The sequence below is a fragment of the Grammomys surdaster genome, unplaced genomic scaffold (assembly GCF_004785775.1).
Source record: "Grammomys surdaster isolate TR1022 unplaced genomic scaffold, NIH_TR_1.0 205, whole genome shotgun sequence".
Taxonomy (NCBI): Eukaryota; Metazoa; Chordata; class Mammalia; order Rodentia; family Muridae; genus Grammomys; species Grammomys surdaster.
The window spans coordinates 3,135,985-3,159,078 of NW_021604650.1; the positions used below are offsets into that span (position 1 = coordinate 3,135,985).

The window sequence follows — 23,094 nt, forward strand, 5'->3', positions numbered from 1 at the left end:
TTTTTAAGATAACCAGTGTCTTAGATTGGAAATTTTTTTGCACTTGAATGTAAGAATACTTTTCCTTTTTGTTTTATGCATATATATGAGTGCTTTGCCTGCATGTATGTCTGTGTACCATGTTCATGTCTACTTCACTCAGGTCAAAATAAACAGATTGCCTGGAACTGGAATTATAGATGTTTGTGAACTACTGTGTGAGTGCTGGGTCCTCTGCAAGAGCACCAAGCGCTAACCACTTGAGTCATTTCTCCAGATGCACTTTTTGCATTTTTTGTACAGTTTACACTTTTGTGTATGTATATCTAATGTGCACCATGTGCATACTGTTACCCTAAAGTCTTGAAAAGATGGTATCATATCCCCTGAAACTGTAGTTACCAGCCATTGTAAGCTACCACAGGGACATTGGAAATGAATCTCAATGGGTCCTCTGCAAGAACAGTAATTGTTTAATTCTTGACTCTTCTCTCTATTCCCACATTTTAAATTTACTTGATATATATACAGTGTGAGGTGAGTAGCTGAGTTTGATTTCTAAATGACTACTTAGTTGAAAGATTTTAAATATGTTCTAAAAGAGCCAGTGAGCTGTTTCAATTGGTTAAAATTGACAACTTGAGCTCAATCCCCAGAACCTTTAGTGGAAGGAGAAAATTGGCTGCTGAAAGTTGTCTTCTGACCTTCATTCATGTATGTACACTTAGATATTCATACACAACACACACACATAGTAAATAGAACCTCAGCTACAATACAGCTAGGGAATTTGGTCTTTTTCTCTTTTCTTCTCCTTCCCTCCCTCCATCTCTCCCTCCCTCCTCCTCTCCTTCCCTCCCTCCCCCTCTCCTTCCCTCCCTCCCTCCCTCACCCTCTCCCCCCCTCCTCCCTCCCTTCCTCTCTCTCTCTCCCCCCTCCCTCCCTCCCTTTTTGTGGTGTTATTGAGGTTGCTCTCTATGATGTCTTGTCCTAAAGCTTGCTATGTAGATCAGACTGTCCTTGTATTTTCATAGATCCCCCTGCTTCTGCCTTCCAAGTGCTAGCACTAAAGGAGTGTACTACTGTGACTTTTTTTTTTTCTTAACTGAAGGTCTGACATGAAGACAGGATGTTTCCTACCTATAATACCCTGCATTTCTAGGGAAGCTACTGCTTTAGACCAGTTTAACTTAGCCCCTGGGGGCAGAATTAGGTGTGGACTAAATTGGGCCTGAGTACTTTGAGCATTAATAGATTTGCTGTAATTTGAGATGTTTTATCTTTTAGAGGAACCTTTGGTGCTTCCTCGTACACTTGTCACACAATACCCAACATCTGCTTTTTAAAAATTGAACCCATAGGGGCCTATTAGTCATAACAGGTAATATCTGTCTCCTCACCTTTTTCTTCTAGTCTAGTAACAGTTTAATTTTTTTTGTGGGCAACTTGGGAACTTTGCAGCAAGAATATAGTTATTTTTGTACTGAGGACTAAACCTAGGGCTTCATGAATGCTAATAAATGCTATGAATTCCAGTTGTGTGTGTTGAAGGGGAAGGAGTTTATGCATTAGTTTGTATGTGTGTGAGACCTGACTTTGAAATAGATGTTCTCCACTTTTTTTTTAATATTTATTTATTTTATCTATATGAATACACTGTAGCTGTTTTTAGACACACCAGAAGAGGGCATCAATCCCATTATAGATGGTTGTGAGCTACCACGTGGTTGCTCGGAATTGAACTCAGGACCTCCAGAAGAGCAGCTAGTGCTCTTAACTGCTGAGCCATCTCTCCAGTCTCCTGTTCTCCACTTTTTTTTTTTTTTTTTTTTTGGGAGAGGATCTCTGTAGCTTTGGCAACTCATTTGCTATGTAGACCATACTGGCCTCTTTGTTTTGTTTTTTGGTTTTTCGAGACAGGGTTTCTCTGTGTAGCCCTGGCTGTCCTGGAACTCACTCTGTAGACCAGGCTGGCCTCGAACTCAGAAATCTGCCTGCCTCTGCCTCCCAAGTGCTGGGATTAAAGGCGTGCGCCACTACCGCCCGGCTGTTTTGTTTTGTTTTGTTTTTTGGATACTGGCCTCTTAACTCAAGAGAGTTTCACTTGTCTTTACCCCTTGAATGCTGGGTATGCACCACCATGTCAGGCCTCTACATCATTTTTAAAAATGTTCTTAAATTTTGTGTTTGTGTATGGGGGGGTGCAGGCATGCTAACTGCTGAGCAGTCTCAGTCCTGTTGCTTTTTTTTTTTTTCCCAAGCAGATGGCTGGGTGGGTCTCTTATGTATATTTGTGTTTTCGGAAACTATGTAGATTAGACTGGCCTCAAATTCATAGAAATCCATCTGCTGGGATTAAAAGTATATGCCACTATGCCCACAATGCCTACTGCAATTTTTGAGAACATGGTATCTTAGTGAACCTGTATGTTCCCCTTTTACGTTAGACAACCCCCCTGGGATCCTATTTGTTTCTGTCCTGTTCCTGGGGTATCTTTTTATTTGGTGTTGGGGAATCACATCTCTTAAACTGTGCTTGTACTGCTAGCATTTTACCCACAGAGACATCCCTCCAGCTCCCTTCCCAACTTAGTTTTGTATATTCATTGCTGGTTTGGCATTTTGCCTGCATATATTTTAGTGTATGTAATACATGCATGCCTGGTACTCTTGGAGGCCAGAAGAAGGCATCAGATCCCTTGGAATACAGTTAAAGATAATTGTAAGCTTCCACATAGGTGTTAGGAATTGAACCCAAGTCCTCTGGAAAAGCAGCCAGAGCTCCTAACTGATGAGCCAACTCCATTCCATTTTGTTTTTAATTCTTGCTATCTAGTGTTGGTAGCCTTCAAATAGCTTATCTCCTGCCTCTGCTTCCCAAGTGCTGGGATTATAAGTACCCACTACTCTCACTTTAGCAGTCTCACCACATACACCTGCTTTCAGGCATTTGAACCCACATCATGTTCCCTCTTCATTAGCTAGTCTTAATAAGGCCCATTTCCTCTTTCCTTTAGTTTATATCTTGTGAAATAATTTCCCCTTTTTACTGGATCAGTGTATCAGTATTACATTGTGTTATTTTCATATAGAGAAAGTTTGATCCTTACCAGTTAACTTTGTTACTTTCACTTGTTTGTAGCAAAACCTTTTCTACTGTTTGCTTTCCAGCATTTATTTTTTTATGTTTTTTTACATTGTGTGTGTGTATGGTTGTGCCATACGTGTGGAGGTCAGAAGGCAGCTTGTAAAAGTTGGTTATCTCGTGTGGGTCCTGGGGATGGAACTCAGGTTGTCAGGATTAATGGCAAGCGCCTTTACTGGATAAGCCCCTAGTTTGAGTTTTCTCTTAAAACTTACTTTCATCCAGCTTCTATTTCTATCAACTGAAAGTTAGTTTTGTATTAAGATGTGTCTTTTTTATTTTAAAAGACTGTATTATTTCATGTTCTCTTTGTCTTACATGTTGTCTTCACCACCTAGACTAATGGAAGTTCCATCATCCAAATAATCTTTATATTAAGCACAGTGAACATAGTAAACAAATAAGAGTTGTGAGTTAGGGTGTGTTAGTTATAGTGCATGATGGTGTTCAGAGGATGGGGAGAATGTAAGCAATGGATATGTGACCATGTTTTGATAATAAATGAGGTCTAATTTTCTTTTTAATGAAATTTAGCAAAAATTTAGAATGAGAAGCAAATAGGCACCTGGGGAGAAAGTTCTAGGTAACTACTCTGTTTCAGGCACATTACACTGATGTCTTAATCTGATCCCTTTTCTCTCTGTCAGTCCCTTAGGTAATCCTTTTAAAAGAATTTGTTTTTTGAGCAGTAGGTCTGAGTTCTCTTTTTTCCAGTACTGGAGATTAAGCATCGGTCATTGCACATGCTTATGCAGCCTTTGAAGTTAAATTGCCTATCCTGGACATGAACTTGATGTCCTTCTAAGGCTCTTGGAGTAACTTGGATTACAGAGCTGCACAACCAGGCCTAACTCATTTTGAAGATAAAAAGAAAGATAAAATTTTAAAGCAGTGAAACTGCTATGTTCTCCCTCCCCCCCATTGTGTCTTTGAAATTATTTCACATATATGCAAAGACAGAAAAGTGAATTCATCTAGATCAGGGATATTTAAACATTTCTTTCCATGTGGATATGTAAAGATAAGTAAAAGTCTGTTTACTATAGATGAGCAGATTTGCATGCTGATGAGATAGATGTGCTTATTTTATAGTTCTTAGCTTGTGTGCAAGTATGTCTGTCCATGTGTTTGAATGTGGGTGTACACATGGCACTAGCTTGCTGTGAAGCTCTCTCAAGCCAATTCTGTGTTCACCTGTATTCTGGTAGGAATGCTGGAATTATAGATATGCTTTTATCCAGAGCCATCCCTGTGCTTATCTAACATAAAAGTTTAAATGTTAAGCAACAATATTAAGTACTTTTTAGAGTTGCTTGCTATTTTGATTTTTTAACTGTCAATGCTGAGCATATTAACTATTTTGTATAAATACAGAAAACAAAATGGCACAAACTAGGGCTATTTGAGAAATTGTTGGAAAAATTTATCCTAATCCTATAACTCAAGTCAGCAATTTAAAACAACCATTTGTAGAAGGAAACATGTGAACACAATACAAGCCAGTGATACACCAATGTGCTATAGTAATGATAGGAAAGTATTAAAAGTCCACTTTCTATATTTAACTACTGTGTTTCTGTGAAAGCATAAAGCCCTGTAATTCATAAGACACAATAGTCTGGACTTAGCGCTGAAGTGTTTTAGACAGTGTTTGTTGGCACTGGATGGGTGTGATGGCATGTTTAGGTGTTGTTTGTTTAGAACCAAGATTGTTGATGTGTGAGAGGAGACAGAAGAGGAGGAGAGAGGTGCATAAATGGTGCAGATTCGGAGGTCTGAAGACAGGTCCTGGGAGTCTGGTTTTGTCCTGCCTTGTATATTTTGAAGATTGAACTCAGATCGTGGAGGCTTGTGTGATAGGCAGGCACTTTTACCTGCTGGTTCATCTCACTGACCTCACACACATTTTAAGTTTTTATCATTGCAGATTCACCTTTTACTGTTGCTACTTTTTTAATGACACCTCTTCCTAGCCCCCCAAATATTACACCATTCCCCATGTCACAATCCCACAGTTCAAGAAACCAATCTCCTTTTCAAGTATGTGTTTCCTGGGATCGTGGGGCTGTAAAAGCCCTTACTTAGTAACTTCTGTTAGTATCAAGGCTTCCTGAACATACTTATGATTTCTCTTTAGAGACAGTTGTCCTCAATAAATCTTACTGGTTGTTGGGAAGGAGGATTAAGAAAAGATAAGAGTCAAGCCAGACTCGTGGTACACATCAGCGATCTCAAGTTACTCAAGAGGCTAAGGTAGGAGGATCTGGAAGTTAAAGGGCTGCCTGAGCTATGTGGAATCAGTTGAAGGCCATCCTAGATAACTTACCAAGTTTCAGGCAGAGGATCTGTCTCAAGAAGTAGAAGAGTGCTTGTCTAGCATACTGAGACACTAGATTTAGTCCCTAATATTGTACCAAAATGTGAGGAGCAAGACACACAACTGAGCTAGGGATGTATTCTCCATGTATACTACCTATGCAGATAAAAACATAACAGTTTAAAAAGAATGACTCAGTTGGGGTAGAGAAGATAAAAGTGGTATACTCAAGGGAAGCTCACGAGGCTTTCGTGACGGGCACTTTTACCTGCTGGTTCGTCTCACTGACCTCACATTTTAGGTTTTTATCATTGTACATTCACCTTTTATTGTTAGACCATTCCCTAAGTCACAACCCTGAAGTTCAAGAGACTGATCTCCATTCTCAAGTGTGTATTTCTTGGGATTGGTGGGCCCCAGGAATATATGTTGGACAGTTCGCCCTATAGCTCGATCCCTGTTGTGACATTTGACAGTGTTTAAAGGCTACCCAGTGTTCTTAGTCTGTGTAGTTTGTGGTACTTACTCATTCACCATTCTTATAAAACTCAAGACAGAAAATTGTCTGCTATACCAATGTATACCTCATATACTCAGATCTCTACTGCTGAGCTTCAGCCCTGACAACTGCACTTGAGTTCCTGGAACACACAATAAACAGCAGTAAATGTTTTATGGAAACTATCCCTTGAGTGATGACCTTCCCTTGAGTATACCACTTTTGTCTTCTCTATACTAATTAGCTCATATCTTTTTTTACCTGTTGTGTTTTATCTGCATATATGTGTGCCACATGTGTGAAATGCCATGGTGGCTTGAAGAGTATGTCCCTGTGATTGGAGTTACTGTTCTCTGTAAAAGCAGCGAGTGCTTTTTAAATTTAACTTTTTGTTGTTGGTGGTGGTGATCACAGGGTCTTTATATAGTCCTGATTGTCATAAAGCTCACTACATAGATCAGGCTGGCCACAAACCCATAGAGACTCTCCTACCTCTTTGCCTCCTGAGTGTGGAATTAAAGGCATGGACCATCTCTCCTGGCTAAAAAAGCAGCCAGTGTTCTTAACTGCCTTAGCAGCTGTCTGTTCTGTAAAAATCTGAGTATCAATCAGTCCAGAGCCAGATTCTGAATTCTGGTGTGGTACCGTAGGACTTAAGAATGGTCACTTTGGGGCTAGAATTGTCCCAGCCAATGAATTTAAGAGTTTAGCAACCAGGGCTGCAGAGAGATGGCTCAGTGGTTAAGAGCATTGGCTGCTCTTGCAGAGGACCTGGGATCATTTCCCAGCACCCACATAGCCGCTCACAACTGTCCATAACTCCAGTTCCAGGGGATCTGACATCCTCACACAAGCATACATGCAGGCAGAACAGCAATGCACATAAAGTAAAAATAAATTAAGGAGTTTTTAAGCCCCATGTAGTGGCTTATCCTTCTATCTAGCACCTGGGAAACTGGAGGGCTGCCACAGATCTGATCCCAGTCTAGTATACATAGTAAGTTCCTGGGTTGTGTGGCCACCCTGGCACAGATTCTTTTAACATTGGTAATTCTTCCCTGGGATGTGTGTATTTCTTCCTCTCCCCTCTCCCAAACTTCCAAGAATGGGTAACTCACTGAGGCTCCTATATGAGTCAGAAACTGAAGCCAGGAACCAAACTTAGGCAGACTGCTTCCCTTTTGGGGGAGCCATTTTATAGACAACCAACCTCTTCCTTTCTGTCCTTGGGAAAAGCTCCATGCAGTGCATTGCATACTTTTCTGTGCCTGTCTTCACTTTGTGACTGGAAATCAGAGTAAGTCAAAGAAAGGGAAGGAGTAAGTCAAAGGCTGTCACAGGCAGACCTAAAAGATGAAGCAAGCCTTTGTTACAGGAGCTTTTTTTTGGGGGTGGGGGGCAGAGCTGAGCCTTAGTAGTTCTGTGCCTCTCTTCCCAACCCTACAAAGGCATTGCACTAGCACTAGGAAGTTTTCAAGGGATCTGGTTCCCCTTTCTCCCTGGTAGTGATGATATTTAAATAAGTACTTATGATATTTAAATTTACTTTCCTTTTTATTTACAGTATTTAACAGAATGCTGCTGCTAGGGCTGTTCCTCCCTTGGAGGCTGTACCCAGTCCCTAGGGCTTTGCCTCAGACAGGCTCACACAGCACAGGAAGAAAATCATGGAGGCAAAAGGACAGGGGTATTATTTTTCCCACTTCCTCCAAAATGGGTCAGCAACTTACCTCAATTCTCACCATTCCTCACATTCGCTGTCTCTGTAGACAACTGTTTTCTTTTGTTCGTTTGTTTTGTTTTTTGTTTTGTTTGTCGAGACAGGGTTTCTCTGTATATCTCTGGCTGTCCTGGAACTCACTCTGTAGACCAGGCTGGCCTCGAACTCAGAAATCTGCCTGTCTCTGCCTCCAAGTGCTGGGATTAAAGGTGTGCGCCACCACTGCCTGGCTGTAGACAGCTGTTAAGTGTAGGTTTGTTTGCTTGTTTCTGAGACAGAATCTCTATATCCTGGCTGGCCTCTAGCTTTGAACACACCTTCCACCACTGAGATTAAAGAAAGGCATGTGCCACTATACCTGACTAGTGTAGTTCTGCTTTTTTTATTTTATTTTATTTATTTTTTATTTTATTTATTTTATTGTTATTATTTTGTTTTTTGTTTTTTGTTTTTTGTTTTTCAAGACAAGGTTTCTCTGTATAGCCCTGGCTGTCCTGGAACTCACTCTGTAGACCAGGCTGGCCTCGAACTCAGAAATCCACCTGCCTCTGCCTCCCAAGTGCTGGCATTAAAGGCGTGTGCCACCACTACCCGGCTCTGCTGTTTTTAAAAAAGAGATTTTTATTGCATTAATGTTTTGCCTGCAAGTGTGTATGCGGACCACATTTGTGCCTGGTACCCATGGAGGTCAGAAGAAGGCATTGGATCCCTTTGGATTGGAATTAGAGTTGTGAGCCACCCTGTGCGTGCTGGGAATGGAACCCGAGCCCTCACTTCTTTGAGATAGGTACTCATGTAACTCAGACTATGTAGTGGAAGATAACTTTAAATTCTTTTGTGTGTGTATGAGTGCTCGCTCTCTCTGCAGGTACACCTGCATGCCAGAAAAGGGCATCAGATCCCATTATAAATGGTTGTGAGCTTTACCACTGAACCATCTCTGTAGCCCAACTTTAAATTCTTGATCCTTTTGCTTTTACCTCCCGAGTGCTAGGATTAGAGGTGTGTTTCATGTCATCAGGCTTTGCAGTCTTTAAGTGCAAGTAAGTGGTTGCAATGCTGTATATAGTATTAACCCTACAACTTTGATTTTAAACCTACATTCCTAACCCTCCTGTTACACTCAGTTCTCCAAGGGACTATGTTCTGTACTATTCAGTTCATATGGGGCCTGGCCCACAGCAGGTGCTTAGCCACTGCTGAACAGAAGAGCCAGCTTGATCAGTTGCAGAGATTTAAGCCCTCCATCCATACTGCCACTTGAATGCACCTGTGGATTATTTTATATCTACAATGTACTTTTCTTTTAATCTTCATTTACTGACTCTAGAACAGTAAGCACACTAACCTAATCTACAGTACTGTTAATACTTTCCCTCTTCCATCAGTGATCTTTAAAGAAAAATTAATGAGCTTTTGATAAGCCTGTATCTTCCAAGGTGAAAGTGAAGTTCCTTCAGTCTAACTTCAAGGCTTGGTGTGAGTGGTTCCCATCTCTTAACTCTTCTGGTTTTCTCCACAGCTTTGCTCAAGCCTCAGAATTGCCTTTTTGGCTAATGAGTGTCTCTCTCCCCTTTCATTTGGGACAGCCACCCTCTATAGTCCTCTACACATTTGCTCTTTATAGTGCTTAGCACAAATGAATTAAGGTTTATTTCTTTAGAAGGAATACATAGATCACCATATTCTGGTGCATATCAGGAGTTCAAACGGCAGATAAGAGAGTTCAGGAACGTGGAGAGAAGTCTCATAGGACTCTGAAATAGTCTGTGTAGAAGAACTTTATCTTAGTAAATGAAAGGAATTTTATACCTACAACATGTAGCTTCTCATGTGAGAACTGAGGTTTAGAAACACATTTTACTCTTTGGCAGTTCTAGTTAGTTAACACCTAGACTTTTCCAGTATTTATTTATTATGGGCAAGTGGAAGAAAAAGAAATTCTTCATATAATTTTACTATCAAAGTTGTAGTCAGTAGCCACTTAGATTATATAAAAATTCATGCACCTGTAGAGATGGCTTAGCAATGCTGCTCTTGCAAATGTGAGTTTAGTTCCCACCACCCCTATGGTGACTAACCACCTTATGTAACTCCAGCACCAGGGTATCCTCGCTGTCTTTTGGCATCCTTGGGCACTTGTCTACACACGGCATATAGCAGTTGCATAGCACACAAATAAAAAATATGGGATACCACTAGAGGATTCTGGGGACATCAATATCTGCACATTTTATTGTTCTATTTTTTTTTATTTTTTGTCTCTCTTGTGTAGTACTGGCTATCCTGTAGCTCATACAGAGATAATCCTGCCTCTGCCTCCTGAGTCCTGTGACTTAAGGCATGCACTGTCATGACTGGCTCAACCCTTACACATCGTAGTTTTGTCTGGTGGTGTGCATACCAATCACAAAGAAATCTCAGTGGCTTTGTCTGAAATTTCTTTTGTGTGACAACAGGGACCATTCCACTTTCCTGTGGAATGTTAGCATTAACATGAGCCTTTATACTTCATTTGCTAGTAAGAGTGTGGGCATAGACCTCTGTTGATTGTCATTCTGGCCTCTTCAAAAAGTCAGAAAATCATAAGGTATAAAATATGTGGAATTGGAAGTGGTACACTCTTATAAGCAAAGCATAAGAGGATGATGCAGGATGACAGAGGATAGCTTGGATAACAAATACAGCAAGATCCTATCTCAAAAGAAAGTGAAGAGGATAGAGAGATGGCTCAGCAGTTAGGAGCACTGGCTTTTCTTACAGAAGACTTAGGGTTTGATTTTCCAGCACCCATGGGGTAGCAGTGTCTGTAATATCCATGCAATGCCCTCTTCTGGCCTCCATGGACACTAGGTTTATATATGCAGACAAAATAACCACATAAAGTCTTGTAAAATATGTTGGGCGGGGTTATATAGCTTAGGGGCACCTGGCATGCATAAGGTTCTATGGTTGGTCTCCAGCACCTTCATCCAAATGAAGAAAATTTCACATGTAATCAGAATGTTCATGCCACCATTTCCATACAGGGACAGTAAACCTCAAGCAGGGTTTAGTTCATCATTTAGTTTTAATAAACAGGAGCTCAGGGCATATAAAATATTGATTAAAATAATTGCTCAGATTGTTTATTGAGGTTTATGCCTGCTTATAGTTTTAACACTTTGTGGGTAGAAGCTGGAGGATCAGGAGTTCAAGGCCAGCCTCAGCTATATAGCAAATTAGAAGCCAGTATGGGATAAATAAAATATCTCAAAAAAAATGAAAAATAAAAGTTTTGGGTTGGGGAATGTAGCTCCGTTGGTAAGGTGCTTGCATACTATACATGAAGCCCTGGGTTTGATCCACAGGTCTACATAGAACTAGACAGTTGCGTGCATATAATCCCTCAGAGGCAAGATGATCAGGAGATGAAGGACGACCTCTTCAGCTGTAAAATAAGCCTGACACCAGGTTAGGCTACCTGTGACCCTGTCTCAAGAACTAAAATAGTTATTTTTCAAGCATAAAAGACCAGAAGTCAGATTCCTAGGACTCTTGGAGAAGCTGGGTTCTTAGGTGAACATCAGAGATGGGGAAGGTAGGACAGGGACAGGAGAGGACACTAGGACTGGCTGGCCAGCTAGTTCAGGCAGACACTTACTTCAGTCTTTGTGCATGTGCGCACGCAGGCATGCACCCACCCACCCACATAGTATTTTTAAAAGAGCTGGTGAGATAAATATTTGCTATAGACTCCTGATAGCCTGAGTTTCACCCCCTAGGACCTATGGTGGAGGGAGCAAACAACCTCTGAAAGTTTTCTTCTGACCTCCACCTGTGTTTCTCCACTGGCACAGACACACACACACAGACACACACACACACACACACACACAAAGAGGGGCTGCACGGATTGCTCAGTTTTTCTGAGATTGGGTCTCAATACCTCAGACTGGCCTCCAGCTCCTGATAATCTAACTCTTGAGTGTTGAACAGGTGTATGAAGTGATTTTTTCTGATCCAGCACTACTGTGTTAGTGGCTCAGGTGTGGTGATCCAACCTGGAATCCTCTCATGTGAGGCATTAAAGGGGAAGGATCAGTAGGAGTTGAAGGAAAGCTCCAGCTACATAATGAATTCAAGACCAATGCGAGCTATAAATACTGTCTTAAAAACTAGCTCCCCTTCAAAACAAACAGACCCATCTTAAGAATTTTAGCTAAAGCCTAACCCTAGCAGAAATATTAAAACTTTGAGGGAAAAAAAAATCACTTTTAAAGAATTTTTAAGGGAATTTACATGCACTTGGGAAAAGTCTAGGGAACTGACCCCAGGCTTTGTGCTCTATATGCCTAGCCTCCATCCATCCATCCATCCATCCATCCATCCATCCATCCACTCATTTACTATTTTTGAAAATTTATGTATATAGATGTTTTGCCACATGCATGTTGCACCTACCCTTGGAGGTCAGAAGAGGACATTGACTTCCCTGGAACTGAAATTATGAGACAGTTGTGAGCCACCAGTATGGGGTACTAGGAGTTGAACCTTTCCCCTCTGGAAGAGCAGTCTGTTCTTTGTTGCTCAGCCATCTCTTCAGTGCTTTGCACTCCTACCCCCACCCCTAATTAACAAAGGATAAAACATCTAGGAATGATGTCTACTCCCAAAATTTGGGAGGCAGGAGTATCAACGCAAGTATGAGACTAGTCTGTTATACATGGCATGTGCTAGGTCAGCTAGGGCTACATAGGGACAATTTGTCTCAAAATACACAGAGGAAAAGGAAGAGTGATCGAGAGAGTGTCTATCAAGCCTATCAAGGAAGGTGTTAACAAACCCTAAAATGTTTGTTCTTTAAAAATGTTTTTACTAAGTGTATGAGAGTGTGTGTGTGTGTGTGTGTGTGTGTGTGTGTGTGTGTGTGTACACTGTTTGCCTAGTGTCTGATTAGGTCAGAAGAGGGTATCCGATCTCTTGGAACTGTGGGTTCGGGAACTGAACTGGGTCCTATGCTTGCTCTTAATCACTGAGCCCTCCTTTCCAGCCCCTAAAAAGTTCATTCTTTACACTGGTCCAGAGCAGTGTGGTGTTAAATTCAGTACACTTGACAGGATTGAGGAGCTACTCTAGGATAGCCTTTTTATGATTCTGGTTTTCCATGGGGCTTCTATCACTAGTACTTTCGCTCTCTGGGTGGGTTAATCTTTTAGCTGTAGAATAGCTCTGGTTATTTCGGAGAAATGAGCTTGACCAGATACCTAAGTGTCCAGTGTTTCAAGATTGTAGCTAACCTCTAAAACCATATTGCTGTGCTCATTTTTTTCCCTATATATTTTAGGCATTCACATATTTGAATTTTGTAGCTCAAGTACAACTTAATCAGAAAACACTAGTGGTAAATAATGGTCATTCAGTTAAGAAAAGATTAAGAGTTAGAAACATTTATTTTTTTCAAAAAAAAAAAAGTGGGAGGAGTGGAATAAAACAAGGCTAAATTTCAGCAAATGCTGTACCACGATCACAGGTCAGACAAAACCAAAAAATAAAACAAAATCAAACCAAAACAACAAAACCCCAATGGTCCTAGCAACTTCAGAAGACTAGCTTCAATGTTAAGAGTCCAGAACTAACAGAAGAGTTAAAGGCTGCTTGCCACTACATGGTCATTTTTAAGGGAAAGGAGATGCTGCAGGAAGGCAGGGAGAAGGGCTCAACTCCTAAGGAAAGCAAGATTAAGAGGGGCTTCCACTGTACAGGGAAGGTGGGGGGGATGCCAGCATAATCCTTACCTAGGGCTGTTCAGAGGCTGAGAATATAAGGAACAGAGTGAAAAGCTACAGACAACTAGCATCAAGGAAAGAAATGTCAACTTAGAAGAATTAAATTAAGAAAGAAAACATAGTTGGTCACAAATTCCTTTGTTTACTGAAACATGAAGCAATGGAAACATCCTGGCAAAGGGGACCACGAGGACCAAGTTCTCATATATGACCGCAGCCCGAGGGTTCAGTCCGCAATTATCCTACCTGAAAGAAAGCAGAACACAAGAGGCTTACACAATGCCTGGAGTGCAGTCTGGTTCCGAGTACAAGAGCCCTGGTCCCGTCCTGTATTCCAGTGGGGGGGGGGGGTGACACAAAGAACAAAACGAAGTCAAATCAGATTTTGGGTTGAATGTATATCCCACAAAATCACCCCAAAGTCTAACAGGTACAGCTAGGAACCTACTTAAAGCTATATATATGCTGTACAAGATACAAAACTGCTGGTGGTATAAACCCGGCATTCTCCTATCTTTTAACTCAGGTAACCCCTATGGTAGAAGGCTTCAAGGAAGGTATAATAAATTTTCAATAGCTACAGATTAATTTTGGAAAAATTAATCTGAAAAAAAAAAAAGCTACTGAGATATCAGATAACAGTCAGTTTCTTTTTTCTAAGAGATGGGATCTTAGTATGTTGCCCAATATGAGCATACACTTCTGTTCTGAAGCAAATCTGAATAGCTAGGACTACAGGCATCCACCACCCATGCATGCCCAGCCCAATTTTACTATTACAGATGTTCCAAAGAAAACATTCAAAAAACATAGTCACAAAGAATACTGTTAAAGAGCAGTTGGTCATTCATCCTTTAAGGTATCTGCATGTCACACTGTCACTTCAGAGCCATAGTTGCAGTAGTTTCCCAATTGACCAAATAACCCTTGACAAATCAAAAGAAGAAACTACTGCTAGGACTGTCTAATTCCTCCATTGATGGTTGGGAACTCCAGACACCAATGGCAGGGAGAAAAAAAAAATTAACTCACACCAAGCTCCTCTACTTAATACAGACACAGGGCCAAATCTTGGTCTTGATCTGTGCCAATCGACTTCAAAAGCTGGGATGTTCTTGGATCAGTTCTGTTAGGGTGAGACCCGAATTTGGATCCCCAACAGTTGTGGAGTATTTCATCCTGGCAGCCTCATTAACATCAGGCTCCTGGGACTGCAACCAACTCAGGGTTATTCAGTCCATTTGAGGTTCACACCTGGAAGGTAAGTTTCTTTAAAAGTCATCACTAAAAAGAGATTAGTTGAGCACCTACTGATTGAAGTTAAAATTCACTTAAAAATGTCCTAAAACCACCCTTAAAGGCTATAATAGAATAACTTAATGTTTAACTTTGAAACATACCGGAGAGAAAAGTTATCTAACAGATTATGCTAACTTTATCAGAGGTATCTCACAAAATAGATCCAGGTGTAAAATTAGCAAACTCCATTCACATGCTGAACATATGGCTGAATGATGGTTCTAAGAAGTCCCAAGTCTCAATGATGCAACTGAATAGCATATAAACTTAACAAAACATGCATGCCATTCTTTTCTTTATATATATGTATGCAGGGTAGTGGTAACCGTACTGTTGTAGCTTTAACTCAAGTAATGCTCAATTTCAATGTACAAGGAAAACCATAAGAGAATTGTAAATTATAAATGCCATTTCCATTCTAGTGAAATTTACTTGTCTCTGGATATCCCCAATTCTTGCCATTCCAATACTGTATACATTTCTTGAAATAGGGAAACATTACTACTAAAATAGTATTTTACTATAGTATTTTATTAACAATCTGGAAACCCTTAAAGTTAGTTAAAACTCTCACCGTGCTGTCCATTACTAGCTCCCAAATATACCCTTGCAGCTTAACCATCACAGCAGTGTAGTAGTGGAGAGTATGATTTTATTTTTGGTTTTAAAATACAGGGTTTCTCTGTGTAGCCCTGGCTGTCATGGAACTTTGTATATCAGGCTGGCCTCAAAAATCAGAGCTCTACCTGCCTCTGTGTCCCAAGTGCTACCATTGGGTGTGTGCCACCTTACTGGCCAGAATTTAAGAGTCAGCTCTGAGTCTGAATTTTGGCTCTATCATGTGATACCAGATGATCATAGGCAAAGTACTGATGCTCTCTGAACCTTAGTTCTTTCCTGGATGAGAAAATAATTATTTACACAGCAAAGGGCCAATATAGTAGCTCTCCCTACCTTTTTTCTTCATATCAAGTATCTTCACAACTGGTTAAATAATATTCTCACTGAGTATGTTCATGTTTCAGAAGTAACAGATTGGAACTCAACAAGCCAAATAAACCCTTGGCCTAAACTACAGAAAATACCCAAAACATACAGTTTCTGCTTTTTGGTATGGTCCTGTTTGGTGATTTGGCTCCTCAGTGAAGCAGAGGTCTCTTGTAGGGAACTAAGTGCAAATTTCAACCACATCCACCACACTCTCACCTCCAGTTTTTAAAAGGCTGAGTACCGTGCTCGGTCCACATACTGCTCCCGCTCATACCGGGCCATGTCATACAGAGAATTTCGTGTTGCTGCTGAAGCCTGAGACATCTCACTCTCTGGCCCATAACCGTAGCCCTCTCCAACTGCGGGGAGCACAGCCGCATTCCGACGTAGTGGGCTCCTGTCCCTTCCATAATAGGAAGAGGAAGCGGCAGCAGCCATTGCAGCTGAGGTGGCAGCAGAGCCAGAGTTCTGCAATAGGTGTCTGTCATAAGGATCGACAGAAGTGGAGTTGAGGTGACTGGGAACAGCTGAGCTCTGGACTTGAGGAAGATGAGACATGGTCTGCTCTGCATAATTGTATGCGGAAGCTGCAGCCGCCGCCGCCACAGCTTCATAAGATCGGACGCGGTAGCGCTTATAGTAGTCGAGTGCTCCATAGGCATCGTTGTAATACATGGACTCCCCATAACCCATAGTATAAGGCGTGCGCACTGCTCCATACTGTTCATTGTACTGCTCAGTAAAGTCTGCCACACGCCCTGTACGGTCTACTGGGCACTCTTTAGACCAGTGTCCTTCTTTACCACACCGATAGCAACCACTCTGGTCTCCCATCCCAGGGGCAGTCCGAAGCCGGCTAGTTGACAACTGTACATGCATTCGTTTGCCTTAAGGAAACAGATTAAAATTATTACTAATTAACAGTCTTTTCACTCAAATCAAACATAAAATATATAGACATACACATTCCTGGGCCCCTTCATTCAGCAATTTTTTCCAAAAAAGTGAAACCCAGAAAAGTAGAGTCCTTAGAGATCAGTCAGATTCTGTTTATACCAGTAACATAGGAGACCCTCCCCTACTTGTATCTCCACAGTTTGTCTCCTTCCCCAAAGATTGCTACCTTTTACTAACAAAACCTCACTAATAATAAAACTCATACAACTTGTAGAAGACATCTTCTCTACCTCTGAATTCAACTCATGTTAGATCTGAGAAAAGCATATGCCCCTTAGCATGTCTGTATGGCATCGTGGTCAACAGCAATCGTCTATCCACTATGTTTCCTCCAGGAACTTGTGTGTTATGTTGGATACCCAAATCATACTTGGCTTATCATTAGCTTCATCTGTACCTGTGGAATTAAAAGACTGTATAGAGTTCAACTCCCTTTCTCACAAGGCAGAACTATTTAAACAAAGCCTCTTAGAATAGATGTTAAAAATGACCAGGTTCTAGGGTTGATCATGCATCTCTCGATAGTTTAACACTTGGCTACTGTATGAAAGGCCAAGGTTGATCTCTAGCACCAAACAAAACTAAAATGAAAACAGCACTAGCTTTTTAGGAACTGTGTTCCTAAAAACATGTAGAAGAATGATCAGCATTTTATCCAACCATGCAGAACATAATTCTTTACAGGTATTTCTCTACAGTTGCCTAAAGAACTATAAACACCCGGGCTGGTGAGATGGCTCAGCGGTTAAGAGCACTGACTGCTCTTCTAGAGGTCATGAGTTCAAATCCCAGCAACCACATGGTGGCTCACGACCATCTGCAATGAGATCTGATGCCCTCATATGGGTGTCTGAAGACAGCGACAGTGTACTTACATATAAAAAATAAATAAATCTTTAAAGAACTATAAACACCCATTCAAGCAATACAACATACACATACTTCTAGAAAATTACTACTGATAAACAGCTGAGAAAAGAACTCTTTTGCCCAAGAGTTTATATACGACCCAATCCAGAGACCTTTGTCTCCCAAGATGAAACCATCTTTAGTGAGAATGAAGATGCTCAGCCAGGCTGTGGTGGTGCATACCTTTAATCCCAGCACTCAGGGATCAAAGCAGAGGCAGGTGGATCTCTGAGTTCAAGGTCAGCCTGCTCTATAAAGTGAGTTCCAGGACAGCCAGAACTCCATAGAGAAACTCTGTCTCAAAACAAAACAATGTTCAAGCTTATGACCCCAGCTGCTAGTAGACAGTCTTCATCATAACCACTGATGCTGTCAATAGATAGTCGGTGTTAATTCTCTGAAAGTAGCATGTGCTACATGTACTCATCAGAAACATTTCTGTCCTCATTTATTCTTCATATGTAAAGTTCTCTATAGTGGAGAGGATTATAAGCCACTTTCAAACAGACATATATAGTGACATTGAGCTGTGTAACTGACACATTACTCCAATTCTGAAGTCAGAATAACCACGCCAATCTAGAAAGAAAACTCTCTGCGTTGGCCCAGAGATCTAGAAGTCTATTTTTAAGGAGGAAAATATAATTCAATTTGTTGTTGACTTGTATGGATTCTGACTAAATCCATTTTCCATTGAAATACAGTGATTTTACTTGATGTCTCTGCCTTACCCTAGTCATGCTTTTAAGTGTAGAGTACGGAAATGCTTTAAAGTGGCAAAATCTATTTCTACAGTTGTGCAAAGGATGCCAGTAATTTTTTTTAATTTTTGACTTAGAGCTAGAAATATCTCTAAAATAAACGACAGGTGGCTTTCTTGTTTTACATTCTTTCCAAAGGTTACATGGGCTTTCAATTTAAAATCTCTAAAATCCTGTGCTTTAGAAACAGGTAAAAGTTTTACCATTCTACTAGTGGTAGATTTTGCAAAACCTCCAAGTTATTGATATTTCCAATATTTACCAGAAGATCAGCCCAGAAAAAGCATTTTCTCTTGAAAACTGGAACAAAAGAGACTTAAAATGCTAAAAGGTGGGAAGCTTAATCCTAATTCTAGAGTTCTATCTTAGGTCAGGGTTCACAGAAGACTGGAGACGTAGGTGACATAATGATCCATTGATGTGTCACTGAAACAACACCCCTAAGTTCTTGCATATCCTTCCCAACTCAGCTGCCCGGATGGTTACTTGGGAACAGCTTCTTTATGGTTTCCAATTCAAACTGCATTCACTGCTGCCTGTGGAGAGGAAACATCTTGAAAGACCCAGGTAAACTTAGAAATTTTAAAATATTAGACAACCATTAATACACAGAAGTAAAGATTCAAAAGATGCTCTAAGTGGCACTAAATGCCAAAAAGGCATTAAGTTGAACAAAATGCCAAGTTGGCATCTCAATTGTAACTTCAATAAGATACGTTGACAGGCTTATGTACAACCCCAGCACCAGGAAGTCTGAAGCAGGATTGTGATTTTGAGGGCTGTCTCAGCAAAGAAACAAACCAAAAAACCCACAGTGACCCAATACTAAACTTTACATTACATCCTAGAAAAAATTAGCTGATTGCAAAAATATCTGCATATGTAAGCAAGAGTAAATCACTCTTCAGAAGAGCCAGAAAAAGAATGTGATACCAATAAATGATTCTTTTTCAACTCAGTTTATTGTCTGTACTTTCTATGGAAGTGAATATATATATATATATATATATATATATATATATATATATATATATAAAATACGTCCATTGCATTATTCAGTTCCCTGTTTCTTATGTAATTTTATCTTTTATTAAGCAAATACAAGGGATAAGAAGCATAACTCAGTGGTACTGCGTATACAGCATGCTCAAGACCCTGGATCCAATATTCAGCACCAAAAAACAGGCAAACAAACAAACAAAAAATCCCTTTTAACTCTCATTTCCTTTAGAAAGTAAAAAGGCATATACATTGAGAATTTATCTGAAAATTTAGTACTTTTTTTTTCCATTGTTACTTACTTCAGGAATGGGAACATACAGACTCATGGTAGAGCACTTGGCTAATATTTGTGGGGCCCTTGGATAACCCCAGAACGGAGAGGTTGGGGCAAGAACTCCTTCCTTATTCTCCCCTGTCCATTCATGACCTCCTTCCATATCAATTGAAAATAATTAGGAACGTCCAAAATAAAAGAAAAATACAAATTAAAGAAAAAATTTAACTGTCACATTTTAAGTACTTTCCTAACCAGAGTAAAAGCAATCATGGTTGCAAATAGCACTCAACTTTTGTTATATATTGCTTTTATTATCAAAATGTACTTATTACCTCACTGCCATCTTTTCACGGAGGCACATGAGAGAAATTAGCTACAGCCTTTACCCTAGGCTTTCAATAACTGAAGCCCGGGATATTAGTGATGAAGCTAGAATACATGACAGTAAGCCTCCAGTAAGCTCTATTTGCATATTCACACTTTTCTGACTGAGTTTCCCTTTTCTCCACCATTTCATTGTTTTCTAGGTTTAGCAGGAGGATCTTTGTATATTTAACTTTTAGGCCACAAAAGATGTTGACTTAGGGACTAGAAAATGAGCCTTGAATTTGTGGTCCAACATGACTATCAATAAAAGACTTTGTAAAACTGCTAACCAATGAACTTCCTGCAATGGGGGTCTGATATGTTTCCTAATTCAGTAGCCATTCCTTCATATGACTCTTGCCCACACTGGAAAAATCTAATTTGAAAATTTACCTCAATTAAATTTAGTACCCACACGTAACCAGTGGTTACTATAGTAACACGATTCAAGGGTTTTCAGACAAGCTGTATTAGTGATAATACATACACACTTATGATCAATATAAGCAATACAGTAAGCTCTATGTCCTCGCTGGAATTTCCCCAGAAGCAAAACCATCATTCCTATCCAATTCCTAAAGAAAACATAATTTTTTTTCTTAAGCTGGTAAGAGTTAAGTAATAGTTAAATGGAGCAGAAGAACCTATGACATGTTTCCTGGCTTTACTTGTAGTCCACAGACTGAACAGATTTGAACACCCCCAAAATACCCATCTACCCAACCAGATTCACCACAGATCCTCAAACAGCGCTTCCTCTAGATGCCCTTTTTTCCTCTTTCCTACCACCATCCATCATCGAAAGCAGCAAAGTGTAAAAACTCTCAAAGGCTTCTGGGTCACAACCAACCAGCAACGAAGTCTTAACTTCTAGCCATTCTCACATTAGCTACTTGTCTGCCTAGGCAACTTTCTCACTCAAGTGAATGTCGACCAAAGAAAGGAGCCTACACAGTTGTGGAGAAACATCTTGGCAGACACAATGGAAAGTGCTTGCTTCCCTAAGAGTAAATTATGCTTAAGAGTAGTAAACATAATCTATTCTTTTCATAAAAGAATGGTAGAAGCCACTCTCACAGCCCCATGGTCTTGTGTTCTTGCTTCTGCCTTGAGCTAGATTCCACGAAGGTCTGCCACCCAAGCCCCAGAACAGTTCACCTTGAAACTCTGTGTTGTCAAGGCCCCTGATGGCCTCCACCGCATCCTCTGCCCGCTCCATGTGTACAAAGGCATAATCTTTCACGATGTCACATTCGATGACTGGGCCGTACTCCTCAAACTTGGCCCGAAGCTCTTGGTTGGTACAAGTGGGACTGATGTTGCCCACATGTAACTTGGTTGAAGCTTTGCTCTTATTCTTGCTGGCTTCCACATTGATGTTCACTCCGTGCAGCTTGTAATGGTGCAGGTTGCGTATGGCATCCTCAGCGGCCGTCTTGTCCTCTATGTGCACAAAGCCATAGTTCTTAATGATGTCACATTCCAGCACCTTCCCGTACTGCTCGAAGAGTGAGCGGATCTCCTGCTCTGTGGCCTCCCGGGGCAGATTTCCGATGAACAGCTTCACCATCCTGACAAGAGCCTGGCAGAGAAGAAACAACATTTCAAAAGTCAGTGTGAAGTGAGAAACTGACTAACAGCATTCTTGACCCTCACAGTTAATTCTTTTTGAGAGAGGAACTGCTATGTGAGGAACTGCTATGTGACAATGCTAACAGAAGGTCGGGGGTCAGAATGCACAAGGTGCAAGATACATACGCGTGAGGTCAGGCACATTTAATCTTACAAGGTTAGCTGCTTCACGGTTTAGCTCAGGGATGGAAAACACAAGCGGGAGGCATGAAGTAGCTGAATGTCCCTAGTTACAGGATTTTGGAGGGAAATCTGTGTACCTCTCCACAACACGGTATCACCTCCCACTATACTCCAAGAACGAAAGCCCTCCTTCACTCAACACCTGGACTCCTTTCCTCAGCGGCCCAACCTCCGCTCCTACATCCCAACAAAGACTCGGCCCGACCCCTGCCCCGCCCCCTCCGGAGACCCGGCCCCGCCTCCTTTCGTTGTCTTCCCGGGACCTTCCTCAGAAGATGAGTGGCCCCCAAACCCGATCCTTCCAGGCCCTCCCGAGGTCCGGCCCAGCCCACTCCTGATCTTCACACACACCCACAGCATCCTCTCCTACCTCCGGGTGGTGCCGGCGGTGGCGGCGGGTCCCGCGTCAGAGAGAACCCTACAAAATGGCGACGGCCGCTCGAGCCTCGGCGCGACCGGGCGCTTTCTCGCGCGCCAGCTCACGCACGCGCGAGTGCGCGCTGCCTGCCTCCCCTCCCCCTCGCAGGAGCGGGGCGACCAATCCTGCGGCCGCACACAACTGTCCGCCCCCCGTGCGGGGGCGGGGTCATGTGGTGACGGCACTGCAGGAGCGAAGGTCAGCCCGCCCCCAGCCCCGGCTAGCCAATCACTGCCTTGAGAGGGGGTCGCGGCTTGCGCGTCAAAAGGGCTCAGGAAGCAACCATTGCCTTGGTAAAACCGTAAGGCCCGGGGGAGTCTCTAAGCATCACAATGGATCGTGGTATCAGGCGCACTGTCGAAGGGGCTGATGACAAAGGGTTGTCTCACTGGGCAGGGGGTTTTCTCACCCTCTGGCAGCTGAGAGCGATACTTCAGAAATCCAGGCACTACCACTTCTTAACCTAATCTCTCCCTTGTTTGGGTGGGAAGGGGTAAGAATTCCCTTAAAACAATTTAGTTTTCACTGCAGTAGTGTTGTTCATTGGTGAAGAAGCTGAAACTGAGAGTCGAGGCGTAGAAAGATAATCTGTGTTAGAACTGGGTTAGGTCTGAGGGAGGCATTTCTCTATCTAAACTATACTTTGTCATGTTTATTCATGAATATACGTGGGCTGGGCTCTCCCTCTCTCGTACTGTCTGTCTATCGTGGTTCCTGAAATATGGTGTGCCATTACCAAGGAACACATTGTCCAGAGGTCCAGAGCGAATCCAGGTTTTGGAAATGTGAGTGACAAGGGTTCCACATCCATTCCAAGCTGCCTGAGGTACAGGCAATTGTCAGGATCCCAATTCTCAGTTGCGGTCCAAGGG

General features: G+C 41.6%; 1 protein-coding gene across 1 annotated transcript; it reads right to left on the reverse strand.

Annotated features, from left to right (window-relative positions):
* Nucleotides 1-13,549: 13,549 nt before the first annotated feature.
* Nucleotides 13,550-22,269, reverse strand: LOC114624126 (RNA-binding protein 4B-like). Its single transcript, XM_028770911.1, is given in 5 exon segments — nt 13,550-13,674; nt 15,934-16,313; nt 16,315-16,604; nt 21,148-21,571; nt 22,175-22,269. Coding segments are annotated over 4 exon segments (1,086 nt in total). The 5' UTR covers nt 21,560-21,571; nt 22,175-22,269; the 3' UTR covers nt 13,550-13,670.
* Between the last annotated feature and the right edge of the window lie 825 nt (nt 22,270-23,094).